The sequence below is a fragment of the Tripterygium wilfordii genome, chromosome 17, assembly GCF_013401445.1.
Source record: "Tripterygium wilfordii isolate XIE 37 chromosome 17, ASM1340144v1, whole genome shotgun sequence".
Classification (NCBI taxonomy): Eukaryota; Viridiplantae; Streptophyta; class Magnoliopsida; order Celastrales; family Celastraceae; genus Tripterygium; species Tripterygium wilfordii.
Genome location: NC_052248.1, coordinates 10,366,294 through 10,384,221, shown reverse-complemented (window position 1 = coordinate 10,384,221; position 17,928 = coordinate 10,366,294). Strand labels below are relative to the sequence as shown.

Sequence of the window (17,928 nt, the reverse complement as noted above, 5' to 3'; positions counted from 1 at the left end):
GATTTTCTACTATAAATAGTGGGGTCCTCCCATTTTTACTTTAAGTGTTTTTACTTTCATCTTTTTAGAGAGAGAAGGAGAGCGTTCTTAGAGAGAGGAAGTGTCTTTCTTTCAAATATCATCGAGGTTTCAGCTTCTTTTGTTTGCCATGAAGACGAAGGTGCTGGGGCACAAGAAAGGTTTGTCTGCCAAAGCTCGTGCGCCTTTGTAGGATGGCGGACGAGACAAAGCGGGGATGTCTTCCATGGAAGTTGACATACTGGAATCTCTCAGGATCTTGCCTACGACTTATAATCTTGTATCGCTGGTCGACACAAATTTTTTGACAACTTTGAGGGCGGCGGCCAAGATACCGGAGATAAGAAGGCTTCGGGCACTCAAATTGCACGAGATGGTTGATACGGATCGTGGGACGGAGGTATCCCTTTACGAGATTATGTTTAGGATAGGCTTCAACTTTCCGGTTCCTTCGCTGCTGGGGCAGATCTTGAGTATGTTGGGCATATCGCTTGGTCAGTTCATGCCTAACTCGCTGCGGGTGATCCTGGGCGTGCAACATTTAAGCCGAAAGTTTAAGATTGACTTCGGCGTGAAAGACTTCCTTTTGATCTATGGTTTTAAGGAGCATAAGGAAGAGAAAGGGAGGTGCATGGTTGTCACGTGGAGAAATGTTCCCCCTATTATTTTGGATCAAACATCAGACTATCACGACGTCTAGAAGACTGAGTATTTCTTTGCTCAAGGGGTGGCTATGTATGGCACCGAAAGCTTCCCGAGGCGTTGGGTGAAACCCACAAGTAAGTCTTTTTACCTTGGCGTTCAATGAATGGTTTTTACTTTGGCTATCTTACACCTTGTTCGTCTTGCAGTTTCAAAAATCCTCTAAAGAGGAAGGGGCAAGAAGATCAGCCAACCGCAGCGGCTAAGACCATGAGAGATCTTTTGGACCATGAAAGGAGTTTAAAGAATATCATGACGGAGCTCATACCCAACGTTGAACGGTTTCCAAAGCTTATAGGTAGGATTTTTTGATATATGATTTGGTCAGTGTTTCTGATAATTCTAAGATTGATTTTGTTTGTAGGTGTCAAGAAAACATCCAAGGAGAGGGCGTTCAAGCCCAAGGTTGCCGTTGATCGGGAGGAGTCATCGACAAAGGTGGTTGAAGTTGCAAAGAAGGTATCTGAGGAGGAGAGATCGATTGAAATAATTGAAGTGGCTAAGACTTTAAAGGCAAATGTGCCTGATGACACTTCCGTAAGGGGGAGGCGGCTGAGATAGGCGAGGCGGCTGAAGAGGATACAATGACTGAGGCAGTCATGGAAGAGGGAGCAATCGTGACATAGGGTTCTAAGCCATGAACAACGGTTGTGGCGTTGGAGGCGCCGAAGCAGACTACACAGAAATCGAGCAAGAGGAAATCTGGAGTCAGTGTTGGTTCTAGATTTGGGGCTTAGAGGTCGTTTAAGCCTTTTTATTCATTCAAGGAGCTGGTAGGGATGGCACGGGGGGGGGGGGGGAGAGGTCGAAAAGGGAGGATGAAAGAGTTTCTGATGCACCCAAGGAAGCTTCCACAGAGGAGGAGATCGTCGGTGGAGAGGATATGGAAGCGTGGGCGACTAAGGGGAGGGCAAAATTGATGATTAGTGAAGAGGAGGAAGCGGTAATAGTGAGAAACGAAGGAGCTTCGCCCACCTCTACGGAGGCGATCATGACGACGAAAGTGGTTTCGGACTGAGAAACAACTATCATTCATTTCGACCATAGGGAAGCAGCGATGGAGGCGGGCAAGATGGACGTTCTGAAGGTTGGAGCGGGCAAAACGGATGAAGCGATGGGTGGACGGGATGTGGAGGACGTTGGAGGTAGCGAAGGCATGGTTGGGCAAAAGATAGGTGAAGGGGTAACGAGAGAGAGGGAAGGAGAAAAGGAAAAATGAAGAGAAGAAAGTCAGACGAAGAAGAGTTTAGATAAAGGAAAGGGTGTTCCGAAGAATCAGAAGGAAAGAGCTAAGAAGAAACGAAAGCGAGAGTTTGATGAGGAAGCTGGGGCGAGCAAGAGTTTTTGTAGTTTTAGAAGAATTGATTGCTCGTTTCCTGGATTGGTATCCATATATGAGCGCCCTCCAATCCTCCCTATCGATACGTGTCGCCTCCTTTTTCCTAAAGATAGTCTAGTTTTTGAGAGTAAGGGTTTGGCTAGGACGGTCCGAGAGTCGATGCATAGTTCCTTTCAACTTTTTCAAAGCAACATTTTCAAAGCAATCTTGGCTGCCGATGCGGAAATAGAACGATTGTGTGTTGAGCTTGACCGGACTACCGATGAGACAAAGAATTTGAAGGTGTTGGTCAAGCAGGCTGATCATCGTGCGGAGGCGACCGAAGCTACCCTTGCATCGACTGCCACAAGCGTGGCATTAGAGATGGAGAAGTTAAAGGCGGAGGTTGTGCAGGCTCAGGCGAGCGAGCACAGTGCGAAAATGAAAGAATCTAAGGCTTTGGAGGAGTTAAGCTTGGTTGACCAATAAATACTTGCTCTTTCGAAGTATAAGTCTGAAATGGATATCATTTTAGAGGGTTATCGAACGGTGAAAGACTTAGCAGATGAGATGCGAGAAAAGTTGACGAATCAACTCTTAACTTCTGAGTGGGAGAAGATTGAAGCCCTAGCGGATGCTCAACAAGCAAATTTCGATTTGGCGACTCTTACGAGCATGATGGCCAAGAAGACCAAGAAATGGCATAAGCGAAAGGCCAAGCTGAATAGTAATCTTAAGGCAGTGGAGGTTGCTAGGTTAGCGGCCTAAGTTGGCCATGAAGAAAAAGTGAGAATTGTTGGACGTGTGGCAGGTGCTATGGCACGGCTTGAGATGTTGAAGGACTACAAGGATGGACGGGAGATCAATTGGAATATTGTGGAGGAGATTGCCGATTGTGAGGTTGTTTTGGAGAAGTTTGGTCATTTATACAGGCCAATCGGGGATGGAGAAGAGCAAGGTGATGAAGATGATGACGATGATGGAGATGAAGAGGAAACAGTAGGCGATCAAGGTAAAGGGGGCGATGGAAGCCAAGGTGATGAAGGTGGTGATGATGCCGGGGTGAGCAACCATGACTAGTCCTGTACTGAGGCATATCTTGTGTTTATGGTTATTTGTTGGTAGGCATAGATTTCGGCTTTTTTATTGTATAAACTTTGTAACTCTTTCGAATTTTGATATATGACAATGGTACTTTTGGTTACTTAACTGACCCTCCTTATCCGGCGCTAACTATTATATAACATTGATGTTCTCCGGTGTTAGAACTACACTTTAATAGGCAGCTTGATGCCTAAGTAAAAATAAACATAACATGTTTGTAAATAGAACATAATTTAGCGATACTTAGCTTGGGTCATCTTTAGGAAGTTTAATAGACAAATTAGTCTTCTCTTTGTATTGATGGGCACCGTTGTCTTTGAGTTTTGCTATTTTTGCACCTGCACTCAAAGATAAAAGTGAGGGTTGGTCGACGGCCCGTCGATCCTCGGACGCTCAGGTGAGTATAATGTTCAAAATGAAATTGGAACTGAAAATAAGCTAAGAGATTGAAGAAAATATTGATGGGCGCCGTTGTTTTGAGCTTCACTAGTTTTGCACCTGCGCTCAAAGATAAAAGTGAGGGTTGGTCGACGATAAACCGTCGACTCTCTGACGCTCAAGTCAGTATAACGTTCAAAATGAAATTGAAATTGAAAAATAAGTTAAAGTTTGAAGAAGGTACTGATGGGCGCCAAATTATAGATACCCGAATCTACATTCGTTGAATAGTCAACGTAATTTATAAGGAGGCCTTCTACAGCGGGATCCTGAGAAACAAAGCAAGGTTGAGATCAAAGGACTTGGGCACTGATAGGGTACCTGCCAAAGAACCTCCGACGCTCAAGTCAGTTAATCGAAATTAAGTTGGTCAAAGTAAAGATATGAGAATCATAAAGTGAGAATGCTTGTATGGGAATGGTGTATGCAAAATGTAAGAGAGTTGTGAATGAGCTGAAGGTTGAAGAAAGTGAGAGAGCTAGAGCTATGGGTCTACGTTTCCAAGATTTCGTGTCCACTCTCAATGAGGAGAGGGATTTTTATAGTGGAGTAACTTGCCGACCAAGATTGGCACACCAGACATTGTAGTATGATTTACAGGTAGATATGAGAAGGTGGTGTTGAATGTCAGGACATGCAACCCATTTTCATTGGCTGAGATCAGGGTTGTACAGTGATCAAGCGGCTTGATGTCAGGAGGTGGCTGCAGACTGTCTGATATGACGTGCTGGGCTGTTTGATTTGTCGGGGTCAGGTTCGCCAACGATCTCAGACGATCGTTGCCGTAGGGTGACCAAGTCAGGATAGGAGATAGTGGTTTAGGTGTACGATCAATATGGTGTGAGACATATGTATGTACGAATGTATGCATGAATATGGTGTAGGATGCATACCTGAGGCTTGCGTGGTCTTTGTCTATTGACGATCAATGACGTTGAACGTCTCTGGCTTGTGTGCCCTTTCATGGGTCGTCGAGGGCTTTGGATGCCTTTGTTTCAGGCGCCCCTTGATGGACCGCTGGAGGAGTTGGATACAGATTGGCATATCCACCTTCGACTCGTATTGACCGAGTTGGTTAGCATAAATTGGTGTTTACCGACCCATATTGCATTGACCATCATCCAATATCGTTGGTTGAATCATATGACGGTTTTTGGCCACTACAGACAGAATCACACCTTTAATGAAAAGCTACACATAAACCGTTGATCCGTGAGAGCTACACCATGGTATATTCGCTATAACTTCTTACCCCAATTTCACATCAGTACTAAAGAAGCGAAGTTGAAAGCCCTAAATGAAATGATCGAGAGAAGCCATGTCTCGACGGGAGGGCCGGGATTCTGACTCCCAACGACATCCTTCTAGCAGGTTCGACAAGGATCACAAGTACTTTAGTATCTTTTTCTTAATGTGTATATCTTTATACAATGTTGCGATGGAAGTGGGTTCTTGGTGGACGAGACTTACAAGGGAAGTTGTTCTTGGATGGTCAAGTTTGATTCGTTAATTGATTGTTAATGAAACTACTAGTATATGAGAATTGCGTGGAGTTGAATTGGGTTGAATGGTAATGTGAGGTGAAGTTGTACTTGGATTATCTAAGCTGATTAGGGTTTTGGTGTTTGGGGTTTAGGGAGAGGTGTCACGGAAAGCTTTCGCATTATTGGTGAACTTGACTTTCCTTTATTTAGTGAAGTGGCCATTGATGGCTCGATATGCTTTATTTTGTGACTTATTTTGTGAGAGCAATCATTCTAAGCTTAAAAAGTACTTCTCTAACTCAGTTGGTGGATTTTTCCAGTCTTTTAGCAAGATTAACTTGTTACTGCAAGGTCAATTTGTTGATATAAAGGCTTTCTTTGAAGACAGTCTAACTAGAGTGCCAATTCGATTTAGGATTCCTTTGTACAAGGAATTGGTGAATGTGGTATCTACTATTGCCTTGGAGAAGATTGAAACTGAATGTGTTTCTATTGGCAGTATAGGAGTTAGTGTAGAGAATTGTCTACACACAAATGCCAAATGTTTTGGTTTGCCATGTGCTCATATGCTGACAATTTACAGAAATGAAGGTAAGTGCATCCCACTCAATGACATACATAACTATTGGAAACAGTTGTGCATCCAACCATTCAGTCAAGACCCTAAAGATCAAGTCACCATTGATACTAAGATGGAGATTGTGAGGAGGACATTTGAGATTGTTATTGTGCCTCAGAAGCTAGAAATAAAAAGACAGCTTCAGTCATTAGGCAAGGCAAGTAGCACTTCCATATTAGAGCCAAAGCCTACGGTTAATGTAAGGGGGAGGAAGAAGAGGTAGAAGGGGCTTAAATCATCTCAAGTAGATGAAAATTCAACCAAGCGTGATCCTTCAGCATTTGAGCATGCTATCGAGTCTCATGTCTTTGAAGATGTTCAACAAAGTCAGAATTCAAAGCAGAGTGTCAAGCAAAAGGGAAAGTATAAAGTTCATAGAACTAGGAAGCCAAACATCAAAAATTGGGTGTCTCTGTTTCTTGATTTCTTGCAGGCCTACATTTCCAATATTTTTGATGTCCTTGGAGATGGCCACCGTGGATTCAGAGTCGTGGCATTGTTCTATGGTTGGGGTGACGATGGTTGGCAAATAGTTCGAAAAGATCTTGCAAATGAGCTTTGTATGAATGGAGGTCAATATGACAAGTTATTAGCTCCTTTCATGGCAGATCAAAAGATTTGGATGATCATGCCTTATATGGGAAATGTGGTAGCTACATGCTACAATGTTGTTGCTACACTCATTTCACAAGAACATTGCCTCACATTTTTTCCTCTCAGGGATCCACTGCCACTGGATTATAAGCAAGGGATCATGGTATTCGGGTATATCAATGACTCTCACTTCATCATAATGGAATTAGCGCAAGATAGTCCCATACCTCCTGTTTCAAAGATGTGGACAGATCATTATCATACCAATGCCAGAGGTTGGTCAGATATGTTTTCTTCTAGGATCGAAAAATTCAAGACACTTTTTGGGTTGAGGCCATGTAACATAGCAACTGTGGGGTTGATAGATTGATCCAAGACACTTCCTTGTTCATTTTGTTTAGCACTGATATGACTTCCTCCTTCTTATATGATTATGGCTTCATTTTTTCTTTGATTCTAGGTTGTACTATTGGTATAATACATGGGATGAGATGCTCTGTTTTTGTTTTCTGTTGTACATGGGGTGTAGGCTGCAAAATTTAAAAAAGAAGAAAATGGGATGAACTCATAATTATTTTAATTTTAATTGGGGTTTATTTAGAGTGAGTATACTAAGCAAATAATGGGGTACAACTAAGGTTCATCAATTAAAAAGGCTTATGGAAAGGTAAAAACCGAGTTATGGCAGTAAATCGAGGTGACATATATTTACTTCTTAACTGGATCACTAAGCAAGATTCGAGGGCACGGATGTGTCACAAACCGTGTGGAGGAAATTGCAGTTATTGTGGCATACAATCAGTTTGATGAGCTCTTGAATTTCACTATTTCTATTTTTATAATTCAGGATTCTCATTAGCTTTGCTTTTGTAGTGGTCACATCCAGCTGACCTCAACTTAACGGGCTTCAGTTTCTTTCTAGTTTGGACTGCATGTACATAGATATAATGATGAAGTTATATGCAAGTCCAATGGGACAAAAAAGAAAGAAGGGAATTCAAATTTTTATGGGTCATCAAAGTTAGCCCTTAGAGTTCTTCAATAAAATTTAAATATTGTATTAGTTTTGTGTCTGACTGTCTGCATATTTTGGATTCACTTAGAAGTGGTAAAAAAGATCCTGTGCATGCAAATCCATAGAACTACCCAAACCGCTCTTCCCAAGCCCAGCATAGGTATACTTTTTGTCCTGTTTAGATAGATGATTGTTTACATCAGTATTTTTATTGAATTTAATGACTTGGTTGTTATTCAGTGTATACAAAACATTTTTTCCTGGGCTCTTGTAGAGGGATTCTGTTCGGCCCTGTGCCTTCAAGTGTCTCCATGTATAACACTATTGGGTTTGCCTGTGCATGTCTTATAACAGCATGATGAGCGTGGCAATGCTAGGTAAGTTGGTCGAAGCTTTGGTCGGAAAGCATCTAATGGTAAGTACTTGATTTTTATGAATGTTACTTATTTCCATGAACTAATTTGTGCTTGTAAACTTTCCTTTATCCCATCCCCTGAGGCCCTGACCTCACTGTTAGACCTGTACCTATCTTCCAGCAGGCTTTTTTTTCCCATTATTTTTTTTATTAAACCGGTCTTGCAAATCTAGTTATCCTGCAAATCTCTGTGTTTCGTCTCAATCCTGATTCCTGCACATAATTTTTTTTAACTTGAATGCACACACTCACATGGAGACAATTAGTTTGGTTTTTTGTATACATTTACTTTGGGTTATTGAATTTTCATTTAGAAGAATGTTAGAACCCTCATTATTCTCAATGAGCCTTGTCTAGAATTAAGTTATCAATCCATTTCCAATCATGCCTTCAAGCAGGTCAATGAATGAGGAAATTTGAAATTAAATTATCATTCTTCGATCTTCCGCTTCTGTTCTATTGGCTTCTTGGAACTATAAGGTCTTGTAATTAACTTACATACGAATACGATTTAAAATTTTGCCAAGGTATTGAAGAAATACGTATAATTAAAGGCATTCAATGTGTCAATTTAATAATTTATAAATGTCAATTTTGATCATTTTTATTTATTGTTTGCATTTTGTAATCTAGAGATGCATCAAAATCTTGTCTTATGATCCTGAAATTTACATCTCGTTATTATACGTAATACTTAAGCAGAAACTTTAGCATTCTGCCATCTCTTAATTCTATTGCTTACTCTTCTTTAATTTTGTAGAACGTGGATGGAGAGATTCAAGAGATCGGCGTAATGAGAGGGAAGCCAACAAATCAGCAGGTCATGACACACATCCAAAAGATGGGAAACCAGAAGTGAAGGAGGAGGAGAAGAATGTTTGGCGCCATGACAGGTTTCAGGAAACGGAGGCTAATCCTGTGCTCCCTGCATGAAAGAGGCCTGCATTTATGGAGAAGAAAATTAAAGACCCTGAACCTTATGAGAAAACTGCAATTGAGGCTGTTAATACGAATAAATATGATCATAGTGCTTTTGGAAGTGAAAACGGGAGGAAAGAGACCATAAGACCCAACATCTGGACAAACGAGAGAAATCATACAGAGGTGAAGCACTAAGGGGTGGCTTTCCACCGAGAGAAAGGTATGTTGGCAATGGTGGCAATTATAGGGGAAGGGATAGATACGGTGGCAAGCAAGGGTATCACTCAAGCAATGGTCGAGTAGAGAAATGGAAGCACGACTTGTTTCATGAGGCTAATAGGAGCCCTACCCTGAAGAATGAAGAGAATCAAATTGCAAAAGTTGAAGCACTCCTGGCTTCCTAGAAATGTAGTGGCATTTGTCGTGGGGAGTTTTGTTTTGGCATGTTTTATACGGAACAACCTTGTTTTGTTAAAAACTGGATCTGTCCCAAACTGTTTAGGCTTATTTAGCTTGATGTCTAGGATTTTGTTTATTGTTTTTATTTAGATGAAATTCCAAACGGTATTACATTGCCATATTGTTCCTAGTAAGGTTTTGTCCCTTACACTCTTAGGGCATTGGTTAAGGAGGATCCTCCAAGTGACATATCATGGTAAGAGTAACACAATGGTGCAATGTTATTGGGAACAACAAAATGTATTGGGAGACATTTTGCTGAGATGGCTGGGAATAAGAATGAGAATGAAATATTATATGTATTGGTAATAGTGTAAATTTGCTGGCTTGGTTTTTGATATAATAGAGGTGGGGTCAGTCTTGAGTTTTAGTATCGTTGTTTAAGTGGAGCTCATGTTTGGAGCCAATATAGAAGCCAATCATGTTCCATGCTTGCAAGTTTGGCACAACAAAATTGGGACAACAAAAATGTTATCATTGGAAGATATTTTTATGCATATCCCATTAAATGAGACAATATATACCCTCCATTCCCCATTAAAACTACACCATTGTAGTTGCTCTAACTTTCAATGAATTCCGAATCAATGAACTGTTGCTTAGGGAGGACGTGATGTGGAAGTAGGGGTGGCAATTTTTGCCCGCCCCGCCCCACCCTGGCCCGATCCGCGTGAATTTTCCCCTATCCGAGGCTTGTGCGGGGTGGATGGGGCAAGGAATCTCAACCCGCATACGGGACGGGATGGGGATGGGGTTGCCTCCTAACCCGCCAGCAACCCGATCCGCTATACATGTGTATATATATATAGAAAATAATTATATATGTACATATATACACACTCCACATGCGGAAGATACTTTTATTTTTAGATCTCATTTTAATAGTAATCGTTTTTTTAATACAATATATTGAATTATTGTGTTTCTTCAATCAAAAAAATATTAAGTAGCTTTGTTTGTATGTTTCTTGATAAAAACATTTTAAAAAATTCATAAGCAGAGATTTCCGTGTTGAGCAGGGATCCGTGGATTGTAACGGTTACGGATCGGGGACGGGGGTTAAATGTTGCCCCGACATACGGGACAGGGCGGAGTGGGGGCGGGGCAGCCATGATCCGCCCCCGCCCCGTTGCCATGCCTATGTGGAAGCAATGCTCGCGTGTTGAATGGCTATAGTATGGTGATCGTAATACCAAAATTTTCCACAAAAAGGCTAGTTAGAGGAAACAGAAGAATTGTATTATGGGTATTGAGGATAAGACATGAATATAGATTCATGAGGAGGATTAGGTTAGGTGGAATCGATAATTGTTAATTTCTTTCAAAGAATTTTCCAAATCGATAGTCTACTTGATATTGGGAGTGAGTTAGCAAGTCTTCAATGCACGGTTACACAAAGGATGAATGATAGTGTTCTAAAGGATCCTACCGAAGAGCAAATACACATGACCCTTTTCCAAATGGATAGGTTTCTTTCAGATTGGATGGATGCCAGAGCATGTCAATAGTACTCATATATGCTTATACCGAAAGTCCCTAACCCAAAAAAAGTGATTGAATTTCGTCCAATAAGTCTTTGCAATGTGGTTTACAAGGTACTTTCGAAGGTATTAGCTAACCGAATGAAGCCCATTTTGCCCATGATAGTATCTAGGGGTGAATATCGGGTCGGGTTCCGGGTTATCAGACTGGGTCTGACCTGACCCGATATTTTTTAAGTGCCCTAGACCCGGTCCGATAACCCTGTTAACGAAAACTGGGTTACTAGGTTATCGGGTTTGGGTTTGGGTTTCGAGTAACCCGTTTGAAATAACCACACAAGCAATCAATAAAACATAAGCAGTAGCTGAATGTATTGTTTGAGAGATCCAGTGTTTCAAGCTTCTCCATTCTATACATATAAACTGAAGTACTAAACTGCCCTCACATAATGTGACAATAACTTAAGTTGGAGAAGTCAACTAACTGGAAAACCATCACATCGGATGATCACATAAACAAAGCAAATGAAAATGAAGCGTCTAACTTACATCGACTACAAGAAGGTAAGATTTCCATTTCCTAGAGACAAGGTCCCAGACAAGCTTAGGAAGTCCCCTGTATTGAAGAGAACTCTCATTCAAGTAATCATCCTCCAGCCACAAGGGTCAATAGAGTTTATATCCCAATTCTCCAGAACATTGTATGGATCATGTAAGGCATTGACTCGTAGGGAATATATGAATTAGCTCACCAAATTCAAAACATGTAGTCATTAACACAAAAAAAAAGCTATTAAAAGTTTAAAACATTCAACCACTACATCCTAAACATTCTTAATACAAAGCTTTGGCATAACATTCTTCAACCTTGCTTCTATATGATCCATGGTTCCAAGTTCTAGCCTTCCATGATACCATTATAAAGTATAAATCATAAATCATATAAAAGTTAGCCAAATAGACAAGTACCATGCAAAATCAATTAGCAAATATACCATAGTTTGTGTAATTCATTCATTCTCATGATATACCATGTCTTCAATTAAGCTTCCCATACAACAATAGGTCTAGGCCCTCCATCGTGTCCAGCTCCACCATCCAATTCTAAAACAAGGTTCAATATTCAGAAGACGGTTAAAAACAAACAATCTTAAGATTATGAGATACATTAGTATAAATAGTTAAGAAAATAAGCAATTGACAAAAATATTTATGTGCACCTTCTTCAGCAGCCCTCTCCACTTCTTGAGCATCTTCGTCATCCATAATCACCTCATCGGCATCAATCGCAATGACATTTTTAATCCAACTCTGCGTGCATAACGATGCCTCAATAGTTCTCGGTAGCAAAGAACTGTGTCGAGCTGTTATCACACAACCACCAGTGCTAAAAGAAGATTCTGACACAACAGTTGAAGCAGGGATAGAAAAAATATCACGTGCAATTGATGCAAGAATCGAAAATTTGCCTTCCATAACTTTCCAAAAATTCAATAAATCAAATTCATCCATTGGTGTCTCGCGATCAGCAGTCAGGTATTTATCTAACTCAAATTTAGAAAGGGAACTCGCATACTCAGTGCGATCACAAACTACATCCCACGCGTTTGAAACCTGCGTGCTTGATGTAGAAGATGAAAAACTTGTATCATTTCTTCCAGATACTTGTGAAACACGTGGTTATGATTGAGGAGCACCTAAAATTGAATGATATTCCTCATATAGGTCTTGTAACAATTTTTTTGTCCCCTCATACAATTTGTCAGTAGTTTTCTCATCAAACGCTAGCTGTAAAAGCGTTTGAAAATATCCAACTTACTCCTTGGATCAAGCACTAACGCAACATAAACTAATATATTCACCTTTGAAATGTTTGCAAAATATTGTTCATATTTTACCATCATCTCTCCCTCTATCTCTGAAATCATTTTATAGCTGTCAATTTGAGCATTTTTTCAAGTGATCTCGAATTGCTTGGAATTGAAAAAAATAGCTATTGAAAGTGACATAAGAACTCCCCGATAATGCTATAGTGGTATTATAAAAAAGTGTCAAGAAAGGGATTAACTTGCGAGCAGTCATCCAATCATTAAAGGTTGGAGAACCAACAACAATGTCATTTCAAAAAGAGTTTTGGTAACCCAAATCTTCATCATGTAAGTGGACAAACACAAGCTCATACTCCACAACAACCTCCAACATCAAATAAGTAGAGTTCCATCTTGTAGCCACATCAAGGCACAAAGATTTAGTACAAGTAACTCCAACTTGAACTTGGAAAGCCTCTTCGAAGACGATCTCACATATTTCATTGCATTTCTGATTCTTTCAACCGAAATAATACACTTCTGTAATCCAAATTTCTCGATGATATTCAATATATGAGCGAAACATTTTACATGTAGATAATTTCCAACCAACACATGCTTACACATATTTTTTCATCCATTCCATCGCATCTTCATTTGCAGAAGTATTATCCACAGTTATGCACATGATCTTTTCCATCCCCCACACTTTAGTCACTTTCTCAAGTTGTTTCCCAATGCCCTCACCCCCGTGGTCCTAAACCAAGCAAAAGCTAATGGTCCTCTTGTGCAACTTTGAACTTTTGTCAATAAAGATTACACGCATGTAGCTTGAATTGTTTAAAGAAGTCCACATGTCTATGGTAAGACTTACTCGACCAACGTAACCTTTCAAAGCCTCTTTCAATTTCTCCTTTTGAGCATTATACATCTTGAAGATGTATCTGGCAACTGTGATATGCAACGGTACCATATATCGTGGCTCCATAACCTTACAAAACTCTTTAAATTTCTCGCTGTCAACAATTCTAAACGGTAGTTCTTCGCAAATAATCAACTCAATGAGAGCGGCAGGAATCAGATTAGAATCAAATTTGTGATGCCTCATTTCATTACTTGTAGTATCACCATCATGAGATATGGTGTAGTTGTCCATTGGACCTTTTTGAGACAATAAAACTTTGCACTTCTTAACGTGCATCTTCAAATTCTTTATTCTATGTTTGTTTAGATCAGCCATGTACTTCACACCACAATGCTTGCACTTAGCTTGTAGGTCCTGCCCTTCAATCACTATTCTATCATAATGCGCCCATGCTTCTGATATTTCCTTTATTTTTTAGGTTTCGTGACTGTTGAAGATGCACCACTAGTTTGGTGACTCGAAGGCGTAAGCTCCTATTCAGAAGAATGTGAATAATCTACTTCTTCTACTTGTTCCACAGGAGGAGGTACTGGTTGTGGAGGGCCCATATTCTTCTTTTTGGCTCTAGCCATCTACATTGAAATTTGAAACAAAATCACCATGACAAACACAAATTAGTGCTAACCATAGAAGGAAAATGAAGTCCCCAGAGTGCCAAAGTAACTATCAAAATATGAGTTGGAACAAGTGAAAGAAACTCAAGCTACTACAACCCACCTCAAAATATAGACAAACATAAAATTTTGAGATCAATTTAAATGACACACATGCCAAGTTCCAAACCCTACCAAACAAGGGATTCTCAATAACAAGGCATTTTTAGTTGTCAACCGTGAAACTAATTTAACATTAATCAGGACTTGAGAATAAAAGGCATTCTAGAAGAGAATCATCAAACATAAAAGGAAAATATTAAAATCACCATGGAAGGGAAAGATCATCAGGTTTGGATCTAGTCCACTATACATTCTGAAGACTTATTACTTCTAGTCTTCTACCACCACTACTACAAATACAGGGATAGGCAGAGGTGGACGGGTCAAAGATGCAGAGGAATAGAGGATACCTGAGATGCTCACCGTAGAGGCGACCGCTACAGACCAAGAGGAGACAAATAGTTTTTATATTTCAAATTCTTATTTTTATTTGTCAACCATCTCCGAATTACAATTATAAACAACTAGGTATTTAATCTAAAGCCCAAACCCTAAATTTACTGTCATAAAATTCCAAAGCAAACAATAAATGACAAAAAAAATTTAAATATTATTTTATTGATAAATTTTCCCTAGTAACTCATAATATTCTTCTTTATCTGTCACGTTTTTTTCACTCTCCCAAGTATGTTGACATCATCCAATTCCAACTGTATGTATTTTTTTCTTAAACGAAATTTCAAAACGTCTCTTTCAAAACACATGACGGATTTCGAAAAAAATTATATATCTGAAATCAACACGCACGAAAATCTATTTCTAACGAGATCCATTGTTGATATTTTCATAACAGAAATATATGAAAGATAAAATTTCAACAAATAAAATTAAATTAAATATATTTCAAAAGATAAAATTGAACAAACCACCGTAAAAACACTAAATTGATAAAAGAATTTCAACCCATAAAATTGTAGTAGATAAAACTTCAACAGATAAATTATAAAACAAATAAATTGTTGCATAGCCAAATTGAACAAGCCAGCGCAAAAATCAACACGAAACACTAGATTGAACATATAAATTGTTGAACAGATAAAATTGAATAGATAAATACTATGCAATAGATAAAATTGACACATGTTTGCTAACATAGTATACCGCTTGTACGTGTTGGACCCATAATATATCAAATTGAAACTTGTTTTGAGCCTAACGTCGTAGGAGCTAAGGCCTATGTAATTTGAGCACATTTCTAGGCCTAAGACGTTTCAATGAATTTTTGGATACTTTTAGAGCAGCTCCAGTGACTCTGGTAAACTGGTCTTGCATCCCATTTTACAGTATATCATCCGCTAAATTGTCGTAATGCTACAGTGCTCCGCTAGAGGTAGCGAAGCACTGTGCGGAGCACTGTAGCTCCTGTAAACATTTTTTAATATTAAATGATACATACGTGAGTCACATGAGCCATGACTACATTATTCTATCTTTTTTTATATTATCCAATTTTTTTATGTTTATCAATATGGGTAAATCATCTTGGTTTTAGTCCGATAAATAATATTTGTTTTTATTTGACTTAAATTTATTTGAGTAACAATTATAAACACACAAATAAATAACAAGCAGGTCCACGTACAATTGCGAATCGAGATTGTAGCACTCCAAATGCACGTTCCACATCTTTTCTGGCACCTTCTTGACACCTTGCAAAATGTTTGGTCTTCATAGTTTGTGGTAGCGGGATCGATTTCACAAACGTAGCCCAGGAAGGATATATACCATCAGCTAGGTAGTATTCCATTGTATAGTTATGACCGTTGATTGAATAATTAACTATAGGGGCACGCCCTTGAGTTAGTTCAGAAAAAACATAGGATCGTTCTAACACATTGATGTCGTTATGGGACCCTAGTAGTCCAAAAAATGCATGTCATATCCATAGATCATATGATGCAACGGCTTCTAAAATAATTGTTGGTTCATGACAATGTTCAGTGTACATACCTTTCCAAGCAGTCGGACAATTCTTCCACTTTCAGTGCATACAATCGATACTTCCTAGCATCCCAGGAAATCCACGAGTTTTGTTTAATGCTAGCAGTAGTTCAATATCGTTGTTGTTGGGAGACCTCAAATACTCAGGACCAAAGATAGAAATAACTGCTTTTGCAAAAATATTTCACACTCTCAATAGCAGTACTTTCTGAAATTCTTACATATTCGTCCATGAAATCTGCAACAACTCCGGAAGCAAGAATCCTCAATGCTGCAGTTATCTTTTGAAGAGAAGATGACCCCAGTCTACCGGCTGCATCTCTTCGTTGTTGAAAATATGGTTCATGCATTTCTATTGCGGATTGAATGTGAAGAAATAGAGCTCGATTAATGTGAAATCTCCTTCTAAACATAGCATCATTATAGACTGGTGATTCTGTAAAATAATCATTGAATATGCGTTCATGACCTTGTAGTCGATTACGATTAATGACCGAACGTTGTCGATGAGAATCGGTACGTGATGTTGATCCTCGCTCGAATCGTTTTCTTTCATACTCCAAAAATAAAAGATCTTCGAACTCATCCTCAGAGGACGAGTTTGAGGATGAATCATCATAATTTTTTTGTATACGCTTGAAAAGAGAATTCATTGTGAAAATATAATATAATGAAGAAGAGTTGGGAGAGGTGTAAATGAAGTTGCGAGACACTAGTTCTTTTATAGTAAAAGTATGTGACTGTTGAAATGTAAAGTTTGAAATTTTGACCATTAGAATATGCCGTTAGAATATTATGATCCTTTAGAATATGCTTTGGAATATTCTGATCCTTTATAATATGTCATTAGAATATTTTAGACCATTTGAATATCTTGTAAATATAGTCGTTTGATATATGACCGTTGGAATTTTGAGTGTAGAGAATATAGCCGTTCGAGTAAACTTTTAGACTAAATTGAAAAATCAAAATTTCTTGTAAAATATATATTTAATATATTATTTTATTTTAAAAATGATATTGTCAAAAATATAATTTTTATTGTATAATGTAATTGATAAAAATTAAACATAAAAGATTTTAAAAGTGATTGGAGAAATGAATATTTTAAATTATAGAAGATGGCTTAGAGGAGCTGCTGTGGAGTGCTGTTGAATTGGGATTCTGCAAAACTATAAAATGACTCATTTTACTGTATTTTAGAGAATCTGTTAAGAGGAGCTGTTGTAGATGCTCTTAGCATTTTTGTCGGTTTTTAAGGTATTCATCTGAATGTTCCTTATAAAAACACTAAATTAAACAAATAAATTGTTTAACTGATAAAAATTGAATAGCTAAATTATCAAGCATAATCTAATTTGATTGTGAATCTAATTAACAAAATCAAATAGTTTTCTCCAATTGAAATAATAACTTACGGCTAGTCAACTATGAGTTTGCTATGAAATAATATAAAATTTTCATTTGAATGGCTGAATATTGATTACAATGCAAATATGTAATATACAATTTCCATTACCAAAAAAAAAAAAAGCAACCCATGATTTCGTTCCATCAACACAAAGCACACCCTATATAATATAACTTGAAGAGCATGAAACTAATTAAACTAATTGATTGGAACAAGTAATAATCTTAATCACAATTTTCATTTGTTCAGCGCAGTCGGAGATTATTTGTAAGTATTGCTATTAATTAGCTCCCTTACAATAAGTACCGATGCTTGATCCAATACCCACTGGTTGTTTCTGCAATTCAAGGCCGCCGGGTCGTCGCTGGTTCAAGAACTCCGAGGTGGGAGGCTGGAAGTCCGACCTTGTTCGACGATGAGACGAGCCACTGACCGAGTCACCTCCGGTTAACAGTCGGTAGCTACAGCCGGAGCCCTCAGAGAAGGACCTGTAGGTGTTTTGAGGCCTCTGTTTCTTCATGGCACGAAGAAGGAATGGTATCAAACCTTCCATGGATGT

The 17,928-nt window shown here is 38.8% G+C and overlaps 2 protein-coding genes across 2 annotated transcripts; both read left to right on the top strand.

Moving 5' to 3' along the window:
• The first annotated feature begins 5,288 nt into the window (after window positions 1–5,288).
• LOC119981898 lies at window positions 5,289–7,651 on the top strand. The gene is made up of 4 exons (XM_038825038.1): window positions 5,289–5,844; window positions 5,962–6,552; window positions 6,738–6,749; window positions 7,533–7,651. The coding sequence occupies exons 1-4, from the start codon at window positions 5,289–5,291 to the stop codon at window positions 7,649–7,651; spliced, it is 1,278 nt and encodes a 425-aa protein (XP_038680966.1).
• LOC119981897 lies at window positions 7,648–9,032 on the top strand. The gene is made up of 3 exons (XM_038825037.1): window positions 7,648–7,669; window positions 8,468–8,625; window positions 8,760–9,032. The coding sequence occupies exons 1-3, from the start codon at window positions 7,648–7,650 to the stop codon at window positions 9,030–9,032; spliced, it is 453 nt and encodes a 150-aa protein (XP_038680965.1).
• The last annotated feature ends 8,896 nt before the right edge of the window (window positions 9,033–17,928 follow it).